General features: G+C 38.2%; 1 protein-coding gene across 4 annotated transcripts in view; it reads left to right on the forward strand.

Annotated features, from left to right (window-relative positions):
- The window catches only part of LOC101840084 (von Willebrand factor A domain-containing protein 5A), a 43698-nt gene extending 23247 nt beyond the window's left edge, over positions 1 to 20451 (forward strand). For all 4 annotated transcript variants that reach the window (XM_040730013.1, XM_040730015.1, XM_040730012.1 and 1 more), the window contains 12 exons: positions 4070 to 4239; positions 4485 to 4573; positions 4765 to 4909; positions 5320 to 5399; positions 12764 to 12878; positions 13514 to 13678; positions 13929 to 14029; positions 14703 to 14953; positions 16708 to 16827; positions 17280 to 17422; positions 19637 to 19763; positions 20247 to 20451. In XM_040730013.1, coding sequence (XP_040585947.1) covers positions 4070 to 4239; positions 4485 to 4573; positions 4765 to 4909; positions 5320 to 5399; positions 12764 to 12878; positions 13514 to 13678; positions 13929 to 14029; positions 14703 to 14953; positions 16708 to 16827; positions 17280 to 17422; positions 19637 to 19763; positions 20247 to 20326 — 1586 coding nt within the window. In that variant the 3' untranslated portion in view covers positions 20327 to 20451. The remainder of the gene's footprint in view (positions 1 to 4069; positions 4240 to 4484; positions 4574 to 4764; positions 4910 to 5319; positions 5400 to 12763; positions 12879 to 13513; positions 13679 to 13928; positions 14030 to 14702; positions 14954 to 16707; positions 16828 to 17279; positions 17423 to 19636; positions 19764 to 20246) is intronic.
- Positions 20452 to 24141: the final 3690 nt, after the last annotated feature.

Genomic DNA, 24141 nt, shown 5'->3' on the forward strand with positions numbered 1-24141 from the left:
CTGCACTTGGTTGCAGGGATCATCACCCAACCCAAGAAGGACACTACAACTATTCATTTCCTTGTGGGCCAATCATTCACAGTGTGACATCTGGGCTTGGGCTTTGCTGCTGGAACTGTAAGCACTGTGAGGACTTCACCTAACCCCCAGCAATATAACATTATCAATATTTAACAAAGGGGACTTCATATTGAACCCTAAGTAGGGACTTTTTCTTCTTCCCTCACTGTCTAGTCACGGAGGTCACTAAAGGGATTCCTAGTTTCCCTGTGTTTCTAGTAACTTCCTCATCTCCCTGTTGCTCTACACTCTGTATTTGTTGTTCATTTCTTGAAACTCTTTTTGAGTGTCATGAAATAGTCAAACTCAGACTTAATATATAATAAGTGAGGTCTCAGTTTCTCCCTTTCTGTGGCATTTCCTTGAACCATGAAGATTTTCTCATCTCGTTTCTATGACCAGATTTGTAGGCTATCACGGGACATGGTCATATCTCAGTCTTGGTAATTACTTCCATCTGTGATTCCTAGTTCCTGTTTCCCAGGGCACATATTTTTCTAGATGACTTCCTGGCCACATATGCATCATAAGCACAAGGGAAGCTTAAGATGCAGCTTAGCTCACTGAAATGCATGAACTAAATGATAAGTTACTTTTAGAATGTATAATCACACAAAAATTTAAAAGAATGATGTGTAAAATTGTAATTAACAGCTCAGTGTAAGTTAAGCCCTATCCTGAATTCAGTAAGCATATTGTGTCACCTAACCTTACAATAACCCTATAGCAGGAATAATGACCTTTATATGTGAGAAAAGGAAGCTGAGGTTAAAAAGTGGAAGTGCTTATTTATGAACAAGGAAGCTCTGATTTATGAAAGTGCAATCACTTGAATTGGTTGGAAAAAACTAGTAGACACCATATATGTAGAGTTGAGCGTTACCTACAGGACCTTGTTCTAAATTGTGTGGACACCCATTTCTACCAATTTCATGGTCTTCTGCCTTCTCAGAATTGTGCTAGTGCCATGATAACTACCTGTCTTTCAGGGTGGGAAAAAATAGACTTTACATATAAAAAATGCTACTGTTACATAAGCTGTGTCTCTAAAGATCATGATCTGGTTCGTATTTATAAAGTTTTTACCCAATTTTCTAAGGCAACTTTCCTGAGTAACCTGCTCTTGGAATTTCTCATTTATTTTTTTAACATTTTTTTATTTTAAATAGCTTGTTTTACATGTCAATACCAGTTCCCTCTCCCTCTCCTCCTCCAGCACCCCCCCACTATCCCCCCCATCCTCCCACCCTATTGCCAATTCCTTCTGCATAGAGGATATCTAGAGTCTGTCATTTCATTCAGGGTAGGGTCCAGGCACTTCCCTAAGAGTCCAGGCAGAGAGAGCAACCCTCTTTGTGTTATGGACACACGATGTCTGTTTGTATTCCAGGGATAAACACTGATCCACTGCTCAGGGCCCCAATAGGTAGCCCAGGCCTCCTCATTGACTCTCACATTCAGGGGGTCTGGATCGGTCCCATGCTGGCCTCCCAGCTGTTGGTCTGGGGTCCAAGAGCACTCCCCCCTGTTAAGATCAGCTGTCTCTGTTGGTTTTGCCAGCCCATTCTTTGCCAATTTGCTCATCGCTCCTCTCTCTCTGTCGCTGGGTTCCTTGGGTTCTTTTCAGTATTTAACTGTGGGTGTTTGCCTCTGCTTCCATCAGTCTCTGGATGAAGGCTCCAGGATGGTTATAGACATCAAGTTCACTATCAGGAATAGGCATTCAAGGTGTCTCTACACTATTGCTTAGCTTGCCAACTGGTATCATCCATTTAGATCACTAGAAGTCACAATGGTGCCTGATCTGTCTTCTAACCTATGATTACCTCTTCCCCCTATCCTACCACCCCCAGTTGACCTTCCTGTTCCTCCATGTCCTACTCTCTCTTCCACTTCTCCCCCTCTCTATTTCCCAGGTTCCCCTCCCCCCATCTTGGTTTCCCATCTATTCAGAGGATCTTGCCTCATTTCTCTTCTCTTGGGTACCATGTATATCTTTTAGGTTCTTTCCTGTTTCCCAGACTCTCTGTCAGTGGAAGTGCAGACTGACACTCTCCTGATCCATGTTTAAAACCATACATGAGTGAGTACATACCATGTTTAACCCACACACCTATGAACACTTGATTTTTGAGAAAGTATCTAAAACTATACAATGGAAAAAAAAGAAAGCATCTTCAACAAATGGTGCTGGCATAACTGGGTACTGGTATGCAGAAGGCTGCAGATAGATCCATGTTTATTGCCTTGTACAAAACTTAAGTCCAAATGGATCAAAGATCTCAACATACATCCAGCCACACTGAAACTTTTAGAAGAGAAAGTGGGAGATACTCTTCAACAAGTTGGTACAGGAGACCACTTCCTGAACATAACTCCAGTGGCACAGACACTGAGATCGACAATTAACAAATGGGACCTCATGAAACTAAAAAGCTTCTATAAGGCAAAGGACACAGTCAACAAGACAGAAAGGCAGTCCACAGAATGGGAAAAGATATTCACTGACCCCACATCTGACAGAGGGCTAATCTCCAAAATTTACAAAGAACACAAGAAGCAAGTCTCCAAAACACCAAAGGATCCAATCAAAAGGTGGGGTACAGAACTAAACAGAGAATTCTCAATAGAGGAGGCTAAAATGGCCAAGAGACACTTAGGAAAGTGGTCAACATCCTTAGCCATCAGGGAAATGCAAATAAAAACAACTCTGAGAAACCATCTTACTCCTGTCAGAATGGCTAAAATCAAAAACACCGAAGACAATCTATGCTGGAAAGGATGTGGAGAGAGGGGAACACTACTCCACTGCTGGTGGGAGTGCCAACTCGTACAGCCACTTTGGGAAGCAGTATGGAGATTCCTCAGGAAAATGGGAATCAATCTACCACAAGACCCAGCAATTCCACTCTTAGGCATATATCCAAAGGAGGCAGATTCATACAACAAGGGCATCTGCTCCACTATGTTCATAGCAGCATTATTTGTAATAGCCAGAACCTGGAAGCAACCTAGATGCCCCTCAACTGAATAGTGGATAGAGAAAATGTGGTACATTTACACAATGGAGTATTACTCAGCAGAAAAAAGAAATGGAATCTTGAAATTCGCAGGTAAATGGATAGCACTGGAAGAAACCATCCTGAGTGAGGTAACCCAGTCACAAAAACGAATTTGTCATTTAAGCATTAAACATATGAGCATCATTTTCCCCCAAGTGTTCAATTGAAGACAAAATCAGTGACCCATGTGATCACTTTCCCATTTATAAGACACGAAGAGATTTTCCTCTGTTAGTAATCTTAGAAGTGTCTTTAACTCATGCTGGAATCTGATAAGATGATGTGTTTATTCAATTGTTTAGATACATAAAATTGCACAAACAGGTACTTCTGTGTTATTGTCTGTTAACTCCTACCCTATTTCACTTCCTCTCTTCTCTGTTCTGCTTCTCTTTTATGTTGACAATTCACATTTACTTCTGTGCACATAGCACAAAAAGTAAAAACAAGGTGTTTTATTTTTTTTTCCGAATTTTTATTTACTTATTTATTTATTTATTTTTCAGTTTAAATTTACATAATAAACAAGGTTGCTTCACAAGTCAGTTCCAGGTCCCTCTCCCTTTCCCTCCCCTCCTCCCGTGCCCTCCCCCCAACGCCCCCATTATCCCCTCATTTCCCCAGGAAGGGTGAGGCCCTCCGTGGGGATGTCCATAGTCTGTCATTTCATATAGGGCAGGGCCTAGACCCTCCCCCCAAGAGTTCAGGGTGAGAGTGCACCTCACATTGTTGGATGGGAGTCCAAAGTCCGTGTGTATACTCGGGATGGGTACTGATATACTGCCCAAGGCTCAATAGATTACCTAGGCCTCCTCACTGACACTCACATTCAGGGGGTCTTGTATTTGAGTTTTTCAGTTCTCTATCAAAGTAATAACTGGGTCTTGGGAACTCCAGGACACCAGTGTTTCCTTGAACCTTACAGGGGTTTTCTCCTTTCTGTACAGATAGCTTGATGGGTGCTCCTTCTGCAATGCTGAGCTTCTATCCAGATCTCCCAGAAGTGGAGGGGTCAAAGGCCTGTGGAGAATTTGTGTTCCTCGTGGACCGCTCTGGAAGTATGGGATCCGGCTTGAGCTACCGTAATGATTCTCAGTCTCGCATAGAGGCTGCCAAGGTAAAGACAGATTCTGCATTCCTCAGTAGTGCCAGGTTTGAATGGTTTGGAAGGACATGAGTAGGGCCTATTTGTAGCTTCAAGTGCATTCTCCATCTGATTAATAACCAGCATGGCCACTCTGATCTCAGTCTTGAAATACATCATGAGATGACGGCTTTTTATACCATTGGTTACTAGACTGGAGTACGTATGTTGTGTAGAGCTCTCTCTCAGTCCATCTCCTCGTCTTCTCTCACCTTCAGGAAACTCTGCTGCTGTTGCTGAAGAGTTTGCCTATGGGTTGTTATTTCAACATCTATGGATTTGGATCTTCCTATGAAAAATTCTTTCCGTAAGTTTCTTCAAAGACCATGGAATGTGAAAGAATGTACTTTAAAGAAGGGTCTTCACTTTTAATCTGACTAGTGCAGAGTAGTCCTGTGCATTGGGGTTTTGAACAGCAGTTTTTGTGATAGTAATTTTTGTGATAGGAATAACAATGTGTGCTACTGCCATGTGACTAGACATGCTTGTTTCTCTAAGGGAGAGTGTGAAGTACACTCAGGAAACAATGGAAAAGGCAGTGAAAAGAGTGAAAGATCTGAAAGCAGACCTTGGGGGCACTGAAATCTTGACACCACTCCTCGACATTTACAAGCGACCCTCCATTCCTGGCCATCCCTTACAGGTGAGCTTTGGATGGATAAATAGTGAAATATTCCATTAACCTGATCCCAAGTGATTCCACATACAACTGTGTTAATAGTGTGTAAACTTAAGTCCCCTAACATACAGTGAGGAGAAGAAGACCATGGGCAGTGTTTTTCCTCTATTCCATGGGGCAGTCTGTCAGCCCCCTTTTGTGCTACCACGAAAGTTTAAGATGAAAGTTGCACAGGGATGGTGTGAAAATTTCCAGGTTGTGAAATTCTTTCCATTGCAGTCTTTGTGCCAGCATGGAGCAAGTGAGAGCAGAGCACTGTGGTCACCACCCCTATGTGAAGAAACTACAAAGACTAGAAATAGTTGTTGGCCATGAGGGCCATGTTGTCTTCTGTTACACTATACACAATCTCAATGAATGCATACTTTCTCCAGATTTTTGTCTTCACAGATGGAGAAGTTAGTGACACATTTAGAGTCATTAAAGAAGTTGAATTAAACAGCAAGAAGCACAGGTATGAGGAGAGTATTGTGCTGCCTGAACCCCAAGCAGTATCATAAATGGCTTGTTCCACATCATATCACAGGATCCCATGCTTCTTAAGGGACAAAGAGACTCAAGGATTTTCCAGTTAACTAGTTAACCCTTTTAATTTCCATAAGATTATAGAAAGTAGTTATCCACTCAACACTGATGCCACAAAGTCATTGTTCCTTATTTTTCCAAAGCTGTGAAGGATAAATATTGAATTATGTTTTCATTATATAGGTATTGACACATTGCAATAGGAAGTTACTGAAGTCATTTTTATATGGGCAGATCACCTGTCACAGTGTACACTCTGCATCCATCACAGGTCTAGAGCTGGACTATTATCAGTTTTTTCTTACTCTCTTTCATTCAGCCACTAGTTTAAACCTAGATCAAGTGTAATTTTTGTGGATTTTATGAAGTCTTCTTGATTAGGTATCATACTGCGTTTTGTGGCCTGTGAGTCTCTCTGTATAACTCAACTTTACTCTTCATCTCAGCAGTTTGTTTAGATGTACACATATCTGCACGTGACCGTAGGCAAGTTTCATAAGTGTGTGTTTTCCCACTAAGTAGTTCAGTATATTTTATATTGTTGCTCATAACCATAGACTTTTTTGAGCTCTGCAGTGATTGTATTACATAGCACAAGACATCTCCTGAAGATTTTATTTATATGGGAGGATATGAGTAAGGTAAATGCACATATTACTGTGTATTTACTTGGGATCCTGGACCCCAACTCCACACAAAAAAAAACAAGGTCACATGAACATACCCAAAGGTACTGTTATTTAAGTAGAGTTGTACAATTTCTATGGCATGGCAGTTTTACAAGTTGTAGCAATTTAATTCACATAGTTTTTCAAAAAGTTCCCACTTACTTTCTTTCCTAACAATTTGAGTATTTTTGTTCTTAAAATTTAACCAGTTTTAAGCTGGGCATTGATGGATCATGACTTTAATCCCAGCACTCTAGAGGCAGAGGCAGGCAGATCTCTGTGAGTTCGAAGCCAGCCTGGTCTACAGAGCAAGTTCCAAAACAGCTTCTAAAACATTACAGGGATACCCTGTCTCAAAAAATCAAAAGAAAAGAAAACAAAATTTAGCTAGTTTTGTGTATGGGACCAAAGTATCTCAGAACTTAAAGTTTTATTTTCCTGATAGCTGTACTTCATTCTATTTTTAATACTTAATAGCTAATGGGTAGCCTCTTTTCATATTCCTTTAAATTTCTATACTAGTATTACTGTTTTCTCTAGTAGATTTTCTTTTTTAATGATATATATTTGATTTCATGTTTTGAATATGAATATGCTGAAAACAATTTTCTTACTCTGTAGCTTATGTTTTAACAATGAAGACTGTTTTTATAAGACAGACTTTATATGCAGTCCTGACTGGTATGGAAATCTTTTACTAGACCAGGCTGGTCTCCATGGGTGTCCTTCTGCCTGCCTCTGCCTCTAGAGTGCTAGGATTGCAGCCATTGGCTACCATCCCCGACACAAAGTAATTGCCATTTCAGTTTCTATTCCCCGAAGTTTCTCTTTTGCATGTGGCCTCTTATTTTTTCTTAATTCAAGCAATGTAGATGATTTAGACTTTCCTATAAAAGGATTTTGTTGTCTGCATTGGTTATTTGTCAGTTTCACATACACATATTTACATTCTAGGTACTTTCTCCCCTCACCCTTTCCTGTCTCCCTCCCATGTCCATCAGTCTTCCCTTTCCTACCTGTTCTTTTCCTAGGTTTATATCTTTTTGTTTTATAGTATGACCAATTTTGTTCAATCAGTGCCATCTGTGTAACTAGTGGATTAGGACTTTCCTTTGAATCCTGGTGGGTGTACCCTTAAGTATACAACTGAAGGTTATTAATTCCCCTTTCTCTAAATTTAAGATGGTACTCCCATAATAATCATCCAACTAGTGAATCACTGAGTATATTGTCCAGGAAGATAGTATTACATTTTGTAGGGATCACAGCTGGTTAACATCATTGATGTCTTTCCTCTTCCAGCAGTCTTTGTAGTATGTCTTAATTTTTCTATATCATATAAGCAAGATATGTAGTGGCTTCAGCATTAGGGTCTTAACATCTCTCTTAGGTAGGTGACCATGAGAAATGGCATGATTCTATTTTGTTTTCCAGGCCTCCTTGACCAACAACTCACAAGTGGTTATCCATTTGCTGGTTTTTGTTTAGTAAGCCATAGTTTTCAGGAGAAACCGTTTCCAGACTTTTAGACTATCTTCCTTCCAATTTGAAATGATGAAATGTAACACAACCAAAATACCTGCAGTACTGAGCTCTATTCCAGACCTCTATTTGTGTTTTATTTTGAGATAGAGTCTTATCTTAAATTCTTTATAGCCAAGGCAGGATTTGAACTTTCCCATTTCTTGGTTTAAGTTCCAAGAATCTAGGATTACCTGCCTGCATCAACAATTTCTTTCATTTAGAGAGTCTAAAATATACTTCAAGATCATTTTCTTCATAGATATTTGGTAATGTTGTTCTGGTTATTTTGTAACTGAATTTCAGTGCTTTGGCTGTCATGGTGAGGATTGGCAAAAGGACAGATTGTTTCCGATGTGTCTGTTCCATTGACACAAATGTATTCCAGGACTAAACCAGACAAATTAATCACCTCTTTGGTAATTCTTGATTTCCAGTACTCTAGAGTATCCATTCTGCTCATTATCAGGATTTCTTTCCTCCCTCCCTCCCTCTCTCCCTCCCTCCCTCCTTCCCTCTTTCCCTCCTTTACTCCCTTGCTTCTTTCCTTCCTTCCTTCCTTTTTTTCCTAGTCATGTTTTTCTTATTTAGACCTCGACTTGCCTGGAACTCATTATGTCTAATACATAGCCCTCAAACTCGTGTATTTATGCGACTTCTGCCTCCTGAGTACTTGTATTAGATATGTGAATCTTCACAGCTTGCTTTCAACAATGTGTTTGGAAAGTGATTAGAAATAGAGACAATGATACTTAGTGCATACAATCCGAGTAAATATATGGAGCTGAAATCAATAAAAATAAGATAAAGAATTATGCACCCATCTTCAATGGACAAAGATATACCATTAAGTAGTCATGCTATAACAACCTCACTCATTAAATTATATTTAATTTTCATATAATAGTATGTCAGACTAGAGTCCACACTTCATAATTTTTCCACAAAAGTACTTCATAGCCATTTGTTTACTGTTGTTTCCGTTGTAGGAGTTAATCATGAGGAACTATTGCAGGAATAGTTCCTTTGTATTTTGAAGTATTAGAATTATTTCCATAGAATCCTTAGTTTTAATTCATAGTTAGGATAATATGTTATTTTTAACATAAATATTCCAGAATCAGCAATGTGTAAAGTGATGTTAACTTGACTACATATAAAAAGGCCAGTATATGACAGACTGACTTACAAGAGTATGCACATGCTCTCAAGTAATGTTTACTCTGTAGCCTTAAATTTCACACATGATTACCCAAATTAATCATTACTTAAGTAGTAAAAAATGATTGCTGGATGCTCCTCTTGTCCTCCTTCTTGTCTTCCTCCTCATTTTCCTTGACCTCCTTCTTGTTCTTGTCCTCCTCCTCCTCCCCCTGCTCTTTTTCCTGCAATGCTGCTGTTGACTTAATGTTGAGTCCTGCATAGCCCCACTCAGAGATGATTCTCCCATCCACATAGTGGTTTGTAAATTCAATGTTTGCAAAAGAAAGCATGTGATGGTCCTTCCTTCCCTTCCATATTTCTATTTATCAATGTGTTCTCCCTGATTCTTGCATTACTTTCTGTTATTATGATGCTGCATAATTTGTCTAAGGCTGCAAGATACTCATACTGATTAGTTTAGCAAATAGGACATATTTTATGTTCTTTCATGCTTTGTAACAAATTAACTTTTTATGTTCCCTAAGTTGTACTTAATTTTATTGTATCTTGTTATGCCATGCTAAGAGGCCTGTTCTTTTCTGAAAGGAAATGGAGGAAGAATGGATCTGGGGGAGAGAGAGAATAGGAAAGAACTGGATGGAGTGGAGGGTGTAGATGCAATATATAAGAGAAGAATAAAAATAATGTTTACACTCACCTCTACTTTGTTACCTTGTAGTAAGATATTCCTATAAGTAGCCTACACTTGGAGTAAACAAATCTTAGCATTTAGGTGGTACATGGCTCCTGACTAAGAGATGTGATTGATTGCTATCATACATAATGGGAAAATTTAAAAAAATATTGCAAATTTTAATGGTTCCTATATTTCCAAAGGCAACAAAATAGGGTTTTGATATGAATGTCTTCCCTCTTTCTGAGAGTCCTACTTTCCATGGCTTCTGCTATTTCCCTTAATTGCTTATTTAGCAGAATATACAGAATCCCTCAGAACTATTTCATAATTCCATGTAGATATTTTCATTAGTTTTTCCTTCTTCTATGCTAAAGTAAGAAATAGCTGACAATTTAAATTTTTAATTGGTACATAAAAAAAACTTAAAATTGCATCACTCATGGACAACTGCATCAGGCTTCATACACATCATTTATTTAGAGATATATAGATAAGGTTAAACACATTTATATTATCAAGTATGTATATTTCCTTTCAAAATTCTTTTTCTTCTACTTTGAAATGGATAATCTATAATTATTATCTATATTTAGCAGTGTATTTAAATTATTTGCCATGTATTTATATATGTACAAAAATTGATTCATAAGCCTTTATTTTCCCTTGAGCTTCTGGTCATTGGCTTTGCATAGTGAATATGTCAATTCCAGGAGCTATTTGAAAATACTGGATTTCTTCTCTCCTCCCATCCTCTCTCCCTTCCTGCCTCCCTCTTCTGCCCCCTTGTCTCTTTCTTTCTTCATACTCACACCATAAACCAGTCTGGCTCAGTTATGCTATGAAGTCCAGACTGGCATTAAATTTACCCTCCCAGTGCTATGTTCCAAGGATGCTCCAGGTCCCCGATATCTTTTTTTGGTCAGGCATTTTGAGCATTTTCTTCCCTACACTGCCTAGGGGCTATGTCTTTTGAACCACTTGTCTGAGCTCCTCAAATCCTGAGATCATAAGTGTGCCACACTGTTTGAAATGTTTCTTGCAATTTTTGCTTAGTCTTTTCCTCCATTTGTTGCATTTTTTGTTTTCTTTTTCCATTTCTTACATTTTTTGATTTGCTTTTTCTTCCATTTCTTTCATTTTTGGTTTGGTTTTTCTTCCATTTCTTTAAGGGATTTCCCATATCTTCTTTGAGGGCCTCTATCATTTTCATCAACTTGTTTTTAATGTCATTCTATTTTGCTTCTTTTGTATTGGGATGTTAGAGTCTTGCTGGTGTAGAGTCTCTATAATCTGGCAGCATCACATTTGTTTTTCTTTTGCTTTCTTTGTTTTTGTATTGTCTCCTTCCCATCCCTTCTTCTAGCTGGTGTAGAAAGGTACTCTTGCTGGCTTGATGGTTAGGGGACCAGAGTTAACTTTTGGTGGGTTCAAGCAAGTTCAATACTTTGGTAGTTCTCCTCTTCCTGGTCATAGTCCTGACCCTGGTCCTGTGGGTGGAGAGGAAGACCAGGAATCTGTGGTGAGTATGCTCTCGCTGGGAGGGGAAGCTAAGTAGCAGTCTCCAGTCACTGCAACATGGTCCCAGAAATGAATCCCATGATGTTTATATAGTGAAGTTTGGGTATCTATGCATACCTGGCATCAAAATAATTAAGCCCTTTTCCTACTTTATGGAGAAATTCTTTCTTAATTAGTTATGAGAAATGACCAATGTGCTTTTCAGACATAGTGGACTTCGTGGGTATTATGGACTATTGGTATTTAGACGGCAACTTTCCCAAGATAGGCCTACTCTTTGCTTTCAATGTGTGCCTAGACTAGAAATACAGCCTGAATCCATCTAAAGAGTGATGGATTTCATGGATGGATCATTTCTTACTTCTCGCTACCTCTTAGGTATTTCTACATTGTTCTGTGAAATACTCTAAGGTGATTTCAGGGATAACTACCACTGGCAAAACTCAAAACTTCACAGTTTTCCTACTACTCTGAAACTGCCTACCTGTTCAGTCATCCATCCATGCCATATCCTTCAAATGTCATGTCAACAGCACATGCAGGCTCTGTACTCTTTCTTTCTCTACATTTTCCAGTCTTGGATTCTAGCTTCATATTCTCTGAGCAGTCATTGGAACCTATAGTCTTGGTAGTTTTCTGATTTTACATAAATTATTAAAATTATTATTTATAGGTATCTAATTTTTCCTGGTTTAATAATCTTGTCTAGTATTTCTTTTTTTTTAATTTTATTTATTTAGTATGCTGTCTTCTGCTTGTGTGCCAGCAGGGGGCACCAGATCTCACTCAAGGTGGTTGTGAGCCACCAAGTGGTTGCTGGGAATTGAACTCAGGACCTCTGGAAGAACAGTCAGTGCTTTTAACCGCTGAGCCATCTCTCCAGCCCTTGTCTAGTATTTCTATGAGTAGAACTCACAGTGATTTTCTTGAACCTTGTATGTGAATTCTTTAACATCAAAATTTAATTATATGTGTATTTCACTTGCAGGCTATCTACATGAAAAAGCATGATGGCACCACTAATCTCTTTGTCTTATCAATCAACTTGAAGTTGCAAAAACCAATAGCGACTGCTTTATAGGTTATTGAAAGGATATAAAACTACAATATAAAATTTGGTCCTTATGCTTACATACTGAGTACACTAATTCTAAGGTCAAATATCACAGGATTTGTGGCTGATGACTCACATTCATGAAAAGTCTACACATACTGAATGTATAGGCAAAAATGTTAGTGATTACTTAAATTTTGACTGTCCAAATTTTGAAAACTATTTATATTATCATATATTTACTTGACTATTATGTATTTTGTAGAGGAAATACATAGATAAAAAATAAATAGAGCCAGGCATTGGTGGCCCATACCTTTAATCCCAGCACTCAAGATGCAGAAGCAGGTGGATCTCTGTGAGTTCAAGGGAGGCCAGCCTGGTCTACAGAGCAAGTTCAAGGACAGCCTCCAAAACAATACAGACAAACCCTGTCTTGAAAAACCAAAAAAAAATTAGAACATATCTTGTAAATATCCAGATCCATAGATCTTTATTAACAACATGAAATTGAGCCTTTCTCCATACAAGATTGTGACATTAGTTTCACTGATTTAAGCATTTCTGAAGGCTAAAAGAAAACAAAATCAGAATAGCATTACACTGACTTTGAAGTAAGTGCCTTATCTCTTCATGAGTTTTTGAGCGGCCGATGTGAACTGATAATTCCACTAACATTCATCATTTCACAGATGTTTCTCATTTGGTATTGGAGAAGGAGCCTCCACCAGTTTAATCAAAGGCATCGCCCGGGTATCTGGGGGCACTGCAGAGTTTATCACAGACAAGGACAGGATGCAGACCAAGGTGAGAACTGGCCAAGTGGCCAGAGTTGCAAGTCCACAGTGACTATGAGGCACAACAGGAACCCTACTGCAAAGGACATAGTTTCATCAGTCTCAGTCCATGCACTTAGTAATACTACCTTATCCCTTGTTAAATATGGTTACCATTCTAATGTCTAAAACTGGCATCTGACTATAGTAGCTGGGAATCCAAAGAAAAGACAAATAAAGAGGCTGGGACTTTTGGTTTGAATACCAGAGAGAAAGAAGGTTAAAATTTTAGCTGCTTTGTCTGAGATTGTAGTTTGTACTCTTAGTAATTGAGAAGAAATACATTCTCCACACAAAAGAAAAGATACACAAGTGTGTGTGTGTGTATGTGTGTGTTAGACTCAATGGTGTGTTAAGTTCACATTCCTTCATTAGTATATGAAACTTCAAGACATCTTGGATCATATTTCTAAGCTTCTCCTCCAAGTTGTTCTATCCCTTTTCTAACTAACTTTTGCAGAAGTCACCTTGCTAAATATTTTCTCTCAAACACCTACACTTATACACCTCTGAAGTGTAACTTTACATACATAAAATTAGAGAAAAAACAGCAATTCTCTCTTAGCATTGTGGCTAGATATGATTGGCTATTCTCTCCTCCAACAGGCTCTTGGGTCTCTGAAGTTTGCTCTAAACTGTTCAGTTGATGACTTCTCTCTGAGCTGGGTTTTGCCTCCTGGTCTGTCAGCTAGCATGATTTCTCCAGAGCACACTGTCATCTTTAAGGGTCAGAGATTAATCATCTATGCCCAACTCAATGGGACTATGCCTGTAAGTACCAATTATTGTTCATTCCTTTACTAAGTGAGACAATATATCAGTAGTTTTATAACAGTGATGTTTCATTGGGATTTCAGCAAGATATGTCAATTGCCAGGCAGCCAGCATCCTGTCCTCTCCTTCATGACATGGTACCTGATACTTAGTGTGACAATTCACTGAGATGAGAAGCTCCTCAAGTTCTCAACATTTTCCTGGTTGTGAGTCTGTTTTGTCACTCATGAACTCCTCTTATTTGTAGCAAGTGGAGAGCTCAGGAGAAGTGTGCCTCAAGTATACCCTCCAAGGCAGGAGTCTTGAAAACAGGGTGACATTTTTGCTACAACCCAATACAAATACCAGGTAAAAACTCAGCTTTGCTTCTCCATCTCCACTCTTCCCCACCTTCTCTCTTCTCTTCTCTTTTTCTCCTTTCACTCACTGACTTGGTAAGGGTTTCTGTGTCATATTAAGTGACACAATGACCACTGAAACTCTTATAAAGGAAAACATTTACTTGGGTCTGGATTATAATAAAGATGTTTAGACCATGATTGTCGTGGCAGGAAACATAGTGGCATGCAGGCAGACCCAGTGTTGGAGAAGGAATTGAGGGTTCTTCATCTTGATCTAAAGGTGGCAGAAAACACCTTTACGTGGTCTAGAGCATCTGAGACATCCAAGCTCATATCCACTGTAGCACACTTCCTCCAACAAGGCCATACTTACAAGAATAAGGCCATACCTTCTAACAGTGCCACTCCCTATTGACTAAGCATTTAAACACCTGAGTCTTTGAAGTTCATTCCTATTCAAACCACCACAATTCCCTTTCTTTTTCTCTACCATTCTTTATGGGTCGATCATTCCTGTCAGTGACCTTAGCTGTTTCTTCTAAGCTCTTCATTTTATGATACATTCAGTCTTAACTCTTCGTTTCTGCATTCCCCTTCAGCTGAAGTCTCTAGTTTGTAGGAGACTTTGATACTTAATTTGCATTTACTTTAAGTTAATTTTATGCAGTGTCTTCTTTCAGCTTCACCATTCATAGGTTGGCTGCAAAGTCCCTGATTCAGATGAAGGACTTGGGCTCTGCTGAGACATCAAAAGGAGAAAAAGAGAATGTGTTGAACATCAGCATTCAGTCTGGAGTCCTCAGCTCCTTCACAGCTTTCATTGCTATAAACAAAGAGCTCAACCAGCCAGTGCAGGGGCCTTTGGCTCACAGGGTGATTCCAAGGCCAGTAACTTTTTCAAATTCACCTTTTGTATGTCATCGTGGGTCTGGTAAGTTTTATTAGAATTTAAACTAATTTATAATGATTCTTAGATATCTAAGTGCATAATATAAATAATGATCATTTTCAGAACCTCATGAATTTTAATTTAATTCCACTTCTTAAATTTAACATGTTTTTTATCCTTCTATAAATTTGATGTATGGCTTGCCCTATATTTTCTAGAGAAGTAGATTGTGTCCAACTAGAAGAGAGATTTATTATAGAAGTAGAGAAAAATACCAGGATATATTATGATGCAATAGCATCTATGAACCCTGAATTATCAAATCATTTAACTTAAATCTAATTTCTGTTCTTGATAGTTAGTCAGTGGCCACATATATAGCAGATTACTAGATTGCATCTGATAATGCTAGTGATAGAAGAGGGTATTTAAGGAAGACATGGATGTTTGTAGTAGTTACAGGGGTTTAATAGGAAACAAAAACAAAAACAAAACAAACAAAACTGAGTATTATTTTCTAACATGGCAGAGGGTCCAGTTGTATTTGGTGCCTTTACTCAGTAAGCCTGAGCACTAATTAGAGGACTGGACTTTCTGAATAATTTACTGAAAGTGTCATCAACTTAAACTGAAGATTGGAATAGGGAGAGTGCTGAATTGATTTCTATTGTAGGATTTTGAAATTGTTCTGATGATTATAAATTATAGTTGTGATTGAAGATATTGATGAGTGGGGTAATATTCTTGATTGGTATTTAGGTTGACTGAAAAATAAAGATGAATGAAGGTAATATATTGGAAAAATAGATGACTTAGAAAGCACAGTTCATGTAATGACCAGTTTTCAAACAGGAAACTGTAAGTTATCACATGAGAAATTTGGGTTGTATTTTAAAAATAGCATTAAATATTTCTGATAAACAACTCTGAATTATACCAATGACTTGAGGGTATGTGAGAGGGTGTTAGAGTCATAGTCACTGGATCTGAAAAAGGGATGATCTTTGCATTAAGGTGTTGCATGGTCTGCTTACATAGAAAATAAAAATTCTCAAATTTATGGAAGACATTGGAGTGCACTGGAAGCCCATGGTATGGCTTTTGGGTACTTTGGGTACTGGTAGAATGTGACTTTGGAAGCCCGTGGTATGGCTTTTGGGTACTTTGGGTACTGGTAGAATGTGACTTAAGCAATTGATGTTTGATGGCAGTGAGGATATATGAAAGATAACTCAGGTGAGAAGGAAGGAAATAATCTTGGGGTGAGACAACTGCCAACTTAACCTTCTGAACCTGGATGCTTATGGCACAGTTGAGCTTCTTTTGAAAGGAGCAAATTAAAGTAGCTTTGTGAGAGAGTAAAAGATCCTTTTACATTAAGATATATCTGGAAGAATCTCCTGCACTGTAGGTGAGCTGCAACCGTGCTTGCTCCATATGATTCAACAGGAAGTAGAATTAGTGTTCGTAGGGTGAATGTCTGCATTGGAAGAGGACACACTGGAATACAGCATTGTGGTTAGTGACTGAGGCTAGTATGTATTGGAAGTGGATGTCTCTAATCTTCACTTAAAATCTTTGATTGGTGCATAACACAGAGGATGTTGCAGTCTCCCCTGTTCAATTGTATTTTTCAAGTTACAGGCCATCATTTCACTCAAAAAATGTACTATGTGCAGTTGATTCACTGTATGGTTAGCATCCCTAGAGGTTATGAAGACATGCTCTACAGTCTAAGGGAGATTCTTTCTTGGAAAAGTTTCCTTAATAATGTTTTTTGGTTGTTGTTGTTACAGCTGGTGACCTTTTATTCGCCTGCCAAGCATATGATATTGTGGGAGATACAGAGTTCATGAGCATGATGAACACCTCAATATCCTCCACCAAGAAAACCAACTTGAAAAATGAGCATGAAGGTGAATTAGACCTCAGATTTTGTCTCTGACTTATGGTAGCCATAAAATAACATTCCATGTTCTTCATCTTAGACCTTTCTCTACCTATTGGGTGACTTACTTAAGGCAGCAGGAAAGATGTGAGATTTGACATCATCATATATTTGTCAGAATAAGTTTAGCTTAACTAATACACAATACAGCACTTGATACCTTCTAACCTGCTGTAATTGAGTGGCTTCTTGTTCTTTGAGTCCCTTGTCAATCTCTTTCTACACAGTCTACCTGTCATCAGGGCTGGACCCCAGTAGACACTGCTGATGTTGTGTTCAGAAGCCAATGCAACTGGTCACCCATCACAGATCAGAAATATTAAATGGACATTCTGCATAACCCTCACTGCAGCCTCCTATATCAGGAGACTGCTTCAGGTGGGCTATGATCCATAATTTCCCATGTTATATCTCATTCAGGTTTTCACGAAGTTTTTGGAGAAAATGCTATTCTGTACCTGATTTCCCTCCAAAAGGCAAATGGCTCCTGGGAGCTGGATGAGGATTTGACTAAGATCCTGGGCACCAGTTTGGAAGACATGAAGGCTGCAAATCCTGCCAAGGTGAGATGCAAAGTATTTCAAGGGAAACAGAGTGTGTCTCATGATAGTAGGAACATAATTCGAATTGAAATAAACCAGGACCAAGCAGAGGTATAAGAATATAGATAATGCAAAGGTGAAATTAATGTGTAATATATAGTAGATGAAATTATATCAACTTAAGTCTGACCATAAGGAGCATAGAATTAATAGCTTAGCTCTTGTAAAACATGCTGAGATAGATGGATATCAATGGGAAAACAAGTGCTCTTCTGTGTGTGTTAATCATATTTCCCTTGATATTTTTAGACGAAAAAAATTTATCTTCATACTGTGCAAGATAGTTTTTAAAGCACTTAGTATGAATATACTTACTTTTCCTCAATTCAGTTAATTAAGAACCTTCTACTTATATAGCTATATATAGATGAAGAAATCAAACATTAAGAACGTGAATACTCTGTACTAGCCAAGTGCAGAACTAGATTCAATTCTAGGATGCCCTGTCTGCAAAGACTCCAATAACATCCCAGTATTGCTTTTTTTTAATGTTTTCAAATATGCTAAATAAGGAATAAATCTTATGTAGAATTTGAAGTCTACCTCCTGGATCTTCTAATAATATATTTTTTAAATCTCTTCAATAAAACATATGACAAATCATGGAAAAGAAATGCAGTTCTGAGTTATTAAAATGTGATATATTATTAAATATAGTTCACATATTCTATATTTATACTACTTATACTATATCTACTAGCTGTGCCTGATTATTAAGCATATGAATTGTGATGAATGCAAATGAGATGTATATTTTTACTCCACAGAGTTACATATGCTGTAAAATACAAACTGACTTAAATATTAGGGTGAAACTATAGAAATATTTAATCAAAATTGTTTCACATTGACTGCTTGAAAAATGATAATTTATTTTAACAATTTTTGAAAGTATGATTTGGTACTAGCTAGAAACGTTGTCCACAAGTAGAAGCAAGCTATAGAATATAAGAGGTCATTAACTGAATCTAGTTAAAAAGTATAGTGAATTTGAATGAATATCACATGGTGATATCTGAATTTCAATTGGATATTGAAATTTTTAAATGATAGATCTTCTGATTGAATGTAGATTACTTATAAATAATACTACTGAATAAGAAATTGATGTCAAAATGGAAACATAATTTTGAAGCCACTAAGCTCTGAATGTTTACTTATTGTTATTAATGACGATACAGATTAAAGTTTATCAAATGGTAGATGATAAAACAGAAAGAAAAAGTGATATATAGGACAATCAAGATACCCTGAAATCTCTGATCATGAGTTTTAAGTTTTCATGAAAAACAAGGGCACTGGCAAAAAAAACTATATGGCAGGAATAAAGCTCAAGATTTGCTTTTATTTCTTAACCCTGTGCTGTGTGAGTAGAAGACAGACAAACTGACTTGAAAACAGCTGCACACTGAACACAGAGGAGTCATGTGGCCACAAGAATGTGAAGCAAAAGATCTGACCCAGGACACCTCAGGACGGGCTTCATTCTTGGGCTAGGATTGTAGATTTTCATAAGTCATCTCTCCTAAGCTGAGACCACTCAAGAGCTACATTTTAAAAGTCAGAACGGGCTTTGCATCTAGTCTTGAGCAACTTGCTTTTGGATCCTTACCACCTTGACGTAAGAATCCCTCACAGAAATAAGAGTGGTGTCTAATATTGGACCTACATTCCAATATCCATCATTACTAAAGAACTAATTTAGAAAAAAATCTTTTACCTTATTTATTACTTGCATTTAAGTTTTGACATGTGCTTTAATTCTTTGTTATGGTGATTCGTTGTTATCTTTTTTTAATTTTGTTTTTTGTGGGGGGTTGTTTTTGGCATGTGAAGATACAAAAAAAATTAGTGAACACAAATCTTAAAAGAAGTCAAATACAAAATTTCTTCTCTTTGTGCAGTTTAATCATTCATGGAATGGGTGGTTGGGGTATCTTGCAAAATGTGATGCTGTTTACAATGTATGTACAACTTTAATTCTTTTCTAAGTGGTGATGGAATGTTGTCTTGAGGGTCTGCTAATCTGTATGGTAAGTTAGAGCCAGGGAATTCCATGTAGCAGCAGATTAGGGAAAGACAAAAAAAGTAGTTAGGAAACCTCTCTGTTTCTTTCTTCTTGAATTACTTCCTGACCTGCCTGGAGCATCACAGATGTTTCTATCTGTTTTGCAGGATGAAGACCCCTCAGCCTGGGCCACAGTGCTGGCTGTGCTCTGGCTGCATGCTAATGGCAAGGACATGGAGTGTGAGTGGGAGCTTCTGGAAAGGAAGGCAGTGGCCTGGCTTCATGACCATGCAGGTAGGAGCACAGCTTCCCCTCAATCCCTCTCCTCTATCCAGGTTTGGTTCAGAGCTATACCTATAAGTGTACCAGAGGGTGAGTACAAAAAGTCCGAATAGTTGTCCCTTCTATGGTATCTCTGAGCATTGTCTGTCCTCTCAGTTAATCCTTTCTCTTCAGGATTAGGATAAAATATGTAGTTGATGTGTGGAAAAACCTGATCAGAGGGAAGGAACATAGATACGGATGCTTAGCTGAGTTAGACTAATTCTAGACATATAGCCAGTACTCTTGGATGTTTATTGTATCCTTGGTGCTGGATTACTGTGGGCAGAAAAGACTATAGGAGACTCAGAACAAGAAAAAAGGCAAAGTCAGGGTATGACATGAAGCTAAGTCAGGCCTGAAGGGGATGAAAGGAATAATTGAGGAAGGCTCATGAAAAAATGTCCTCCTCTTCCCCTGTAACACAGTTCTGACTCTTGCTTTTCTTCTTCACAGACTCCTCCATCCCCATGCTAGTGCAAGCTGCCAATAGATTCCTGAAATTGTCGGTGACTCCCGATGTCTTTGTCTTCTGAAAATGCAACCCATGAATTTCCTGGCTATGATTAAGTCCCTCCCTTGTTCCTTTGCTAAAATAGAATTTGGATTTTATTTTTAACTTTTTGCTTCTCTCATAACAATAAAGGCTATCTGCACAGTCTTCTTTATGTATTCCAGATCCCATTGGATCTGAGATTCTCTCACTATCATTTCCTCAGTGAGAAGTTATTAGGATCTCCCATCATATCATACGTAGAATGACACTTACGGGAGGAAGGGAGGGAATGGGAGAGGGACCTGGAACTGACTTGTGAAGCAACCTTGATTCTTATCTAAATTTAAACTGGAAAATAAAATTAAAAAAAAAGATTTACAGAGAAATGACAATAAAATAAGTGGCATGAAATCTTGATAAAGCACTGTAACATCGATCCTGGGCCATGCTTCATTTTATAATCTACATTATTGTTATATACTCTCTTTGTTCTTACAGGATCTTCAGAACCAGGGTGTTATGCTTTCTATTTGAAGGAATAGAACTTACGATGAAAACTGAAAGGCAACATAATGATACATGCAAGCTCAAAAACACAGAAATATAAATCTATACAATGCACTATTATAGAATGGCTATGGATATCTCGAATAGATTCTGCTAAGACTCCATGTCAGATATCAGTACATGTCCAAATACCTATATATATTTATTTCCATTTCCTAAGTAACTTTGTTTAGTGAATGCTAGGATATCAATGTTTCTGCTTAATCTGAAAGCAATTTATGAGATGGCTGCATGTCCTCACACTTAGCCTGTGTTATGAGGTTCCTAACCAGATTTAACAGAAGCATTAGAGAAGAGCAGCTAGAAATAAAATGATTATGTCAATCAATGTTCTTTCTATTTCTTCCCTGCCACTGTGAGAAAAAAATTGAAAATATTAACTTCAGGAAGAAAACAATTTGGATTGGGTATGACCCAGTGGGTAAACTGCATATTTACTAACCAAACAACCTGAGATTGGAGCCCCAGCATCTATATGGTAAGACAGATGTTAGAGCTGCCTATTATCCCAGTACTGGCAGACAAGGAGAGAAGGTCCCAGGAGTTCACAGGCCAGCCCATCTAGACTATGGGTAAGCTGTAAACTAAGTGAGAAACACTGATTCCCAAGTAAACAAAGAGGGATAGAAGGATAGACCAGTTCTTTTATAAGCACCTACCTATGATTATACTATTGTAAATTGCAAATGAATGAATAATAAGTCTACAACCAAAGAAAGTTAAAAACAATTAGCAGACAGAAGGTAAGCTGGAAAATATCTTCAAATCTGTAACCTACTTTTAGAAGTGACTAGATAAGCATAGTTGAGGTAGCAAGCTAGAGTTCCTCCTGTACAATCCTGAGCAGGGCACATCATCTTCTTGGGTGAGTCTGCTAATAAAAAGCCCTAAATAAAGGTATAAGATACATAGAAATGCATCCATTATGTGGGTGTTTACAATGTTTGGGTGAAATGACTAGAGAGACTTTGCTGAAAGTCATGCTAGACTTCCTGATCCAGAGGTCCGTAGGAAACTGTCTGTGAAAGAGCTTCCAGTATCTCCTTCCTACTGTAGAGATTTTTATCATGGGATAAAGAATAGTAACCCAGCTATAAAATGATTCATAAAGTAGCTGTTCTCAGATTCCTATTGTTCTTTTGTATACTTAGATGCTTGATCTTCTTCTCCTGTCTTCTGTCTCATAGGAAAAAAATTCCAAACCTAAAAAAGGACGTATCTATAGATGTACAAGAAACATAAAAACACAAATAGATAATATCAGAAAAGAAATACTAATCCAAACACTAAACACACAGAATAAAGAAATAATATTAAAGTCTACAAATGAATAAGTCAAGTAATATATAAAGATAGACTATTAGAATTCCCCCAATTAGAAAATGATGCTCTAAAAGCCACAAGGGCCTCAATTGATGTCTTGCAGATGCTAAGAGATAAGAGGAGCCAGCCGAGATTACTATACCCAATGTAAATTTCAATCACCATAGCCAGAAAGCAAGATATTCCATGATAAATTCAAATTTAGACATATGTGTGCAAAAATCCATTCCTATAGAAGGTTCTATAAGGAAACTTCCAACCCATGGATAAAAACTACACCCATGAAAATGCAGGCAAGTAAAGCCCTAACAATTGAAACACACACAAACAGACACACACTACCACTGCCAACAACATAATAGCATCATTTAACAATCATTGATCATTTATATCTCTCAATATTAAAGGATTCAATTCTCAATAAAAAGACACAGACTAACAAAATGCATTCAAAAACAGTATTCAACCTTTTTCTCCATCCTTTTTTAAAATTTATCTTTTTTCATTTAATTTAATTTAGAAACAAGTTTGCTTCACATGTCAATCCTAGATTCCTCTCCCTATCCTTCTCTCCAACACCCATTCAATTCTCCCCCAACCTCTTCTCCAATTCCCACTCTATTCTTGAAGGAGGGTGAGGCCCTTCTTGGGGGAAATCTCGAAAGTCTGTCATATTAACTGGTGCAGGGCCTAGGCCCTCCCCCATTTGTCCAGGCAGTGACTACATCCCTCCATGTGGTATGAGCTCCCAATGTCCATCTGGATGACAGGGCTAAATGTTGACTTATTGCCTGAGTGCTGAAAGGATGCTGAGGCCTCCTCAGTGACACCCATATTCGGAGTATCTGGATAAGTACCATGCTGGCATCTAAATATTAGTCTTGGGTCTATAAGCTCCCTCTTGTTCAGGTGAGCTGATTCTGTGAGTTTCACCCACTGAGTCATAACCTCTTTGCTCATCACTCCTCTCTCTCTTCAACTGGGTTCCAAGGAGTCAGTTCAGTGTTTAGCTGTGGATGTCTGCCTCTGCTTCCTTCAGCCACTGGATGAAGACTCTAGGATGTCACATAAAAACTCATCAATAACATTATAATGAAGGGCATTTAAGGTAACCTCTCCACTATTGGTTAGATTGCCAGTTGGTGTCATCCTTGTAGGCCTCCGGACATCTCACTAGTATCAGATCTCTGTTCAAACCTATAATGACTCATTCTATTATGGTATCTCTCATTCTTCTCTCCTCTATTCTTCCCTCTACTCAACTTTTCTGCTCCCCCATCTCCTTCTATCTCCTCTTCTTCTCCCCTTTCTTTCTCCCAGCTTCCTCACTACTTCCCCTGTGCTCTCAATTCCTTCAGAAAATTGTGTCCTGTTCCCCTTATCTGGATTACTGTGCATAGGGTCCTCCCTGTTTCCTAGACTTTCTGACTGGAGATTGTAGGTTGGTATTCCCCTGTTTCAGGCCTAGAATCCATATATGACTGAATACATACTATGCGTGTCTTTTTGTGACTGGGTTACCTCGCTCGGGATGGTTTCTTCTAGTGCCATCCATTTGCCTGAAATTTAAAGATTCCATTGTTTGTTTCCACTGAGTCGTACTTCATTGTGTAAATGTACCACATTTTCTCTATCCATTATTTAGTTAATGGGCATCTAAATTGCTTCCAGGTTTGGGCTATTACAAATAATGCCGCTATGAATATAGTGAAACAGACGTCCTTGCTGTATAAATGTGTATCTTTTGGGTATATGCCTAAGAGTGGAATTGCTGGATCTTGTGGTAGACTGATTCCAATTTTCCTGAGGAACCTACATACTGATTTCCAAAGTGACTGTATGAGTTGACACTCCCACCAGCAGAAGAGGAGTGTTCCTCTTTCTCCACATTCTCTCCAGCATAAATTGTCATTGGTGTTTTTAATTTTAGCCATTCTGACAGGAGATAGTATCTGAGTTGTTTTG

This window comes from Mesocricetus auratus, unplaced genomic scaffold, assembly GCF_017639785.1.
Source record: "Mesocricetus auratus isolate SY011 unplaced genomic scaffold, BCM_Maur_2.0 Super-Scaffold_100022, whole genome shotgun sequence".
In the NCBI taxonomy this organism is placed as follows: domain Eukaryota; kingdom Metazoa; phylum Chordata; class Mammalia; order Rodentia; family Cricetidae; genus Mesocricetus; species Mesocricetus auratus.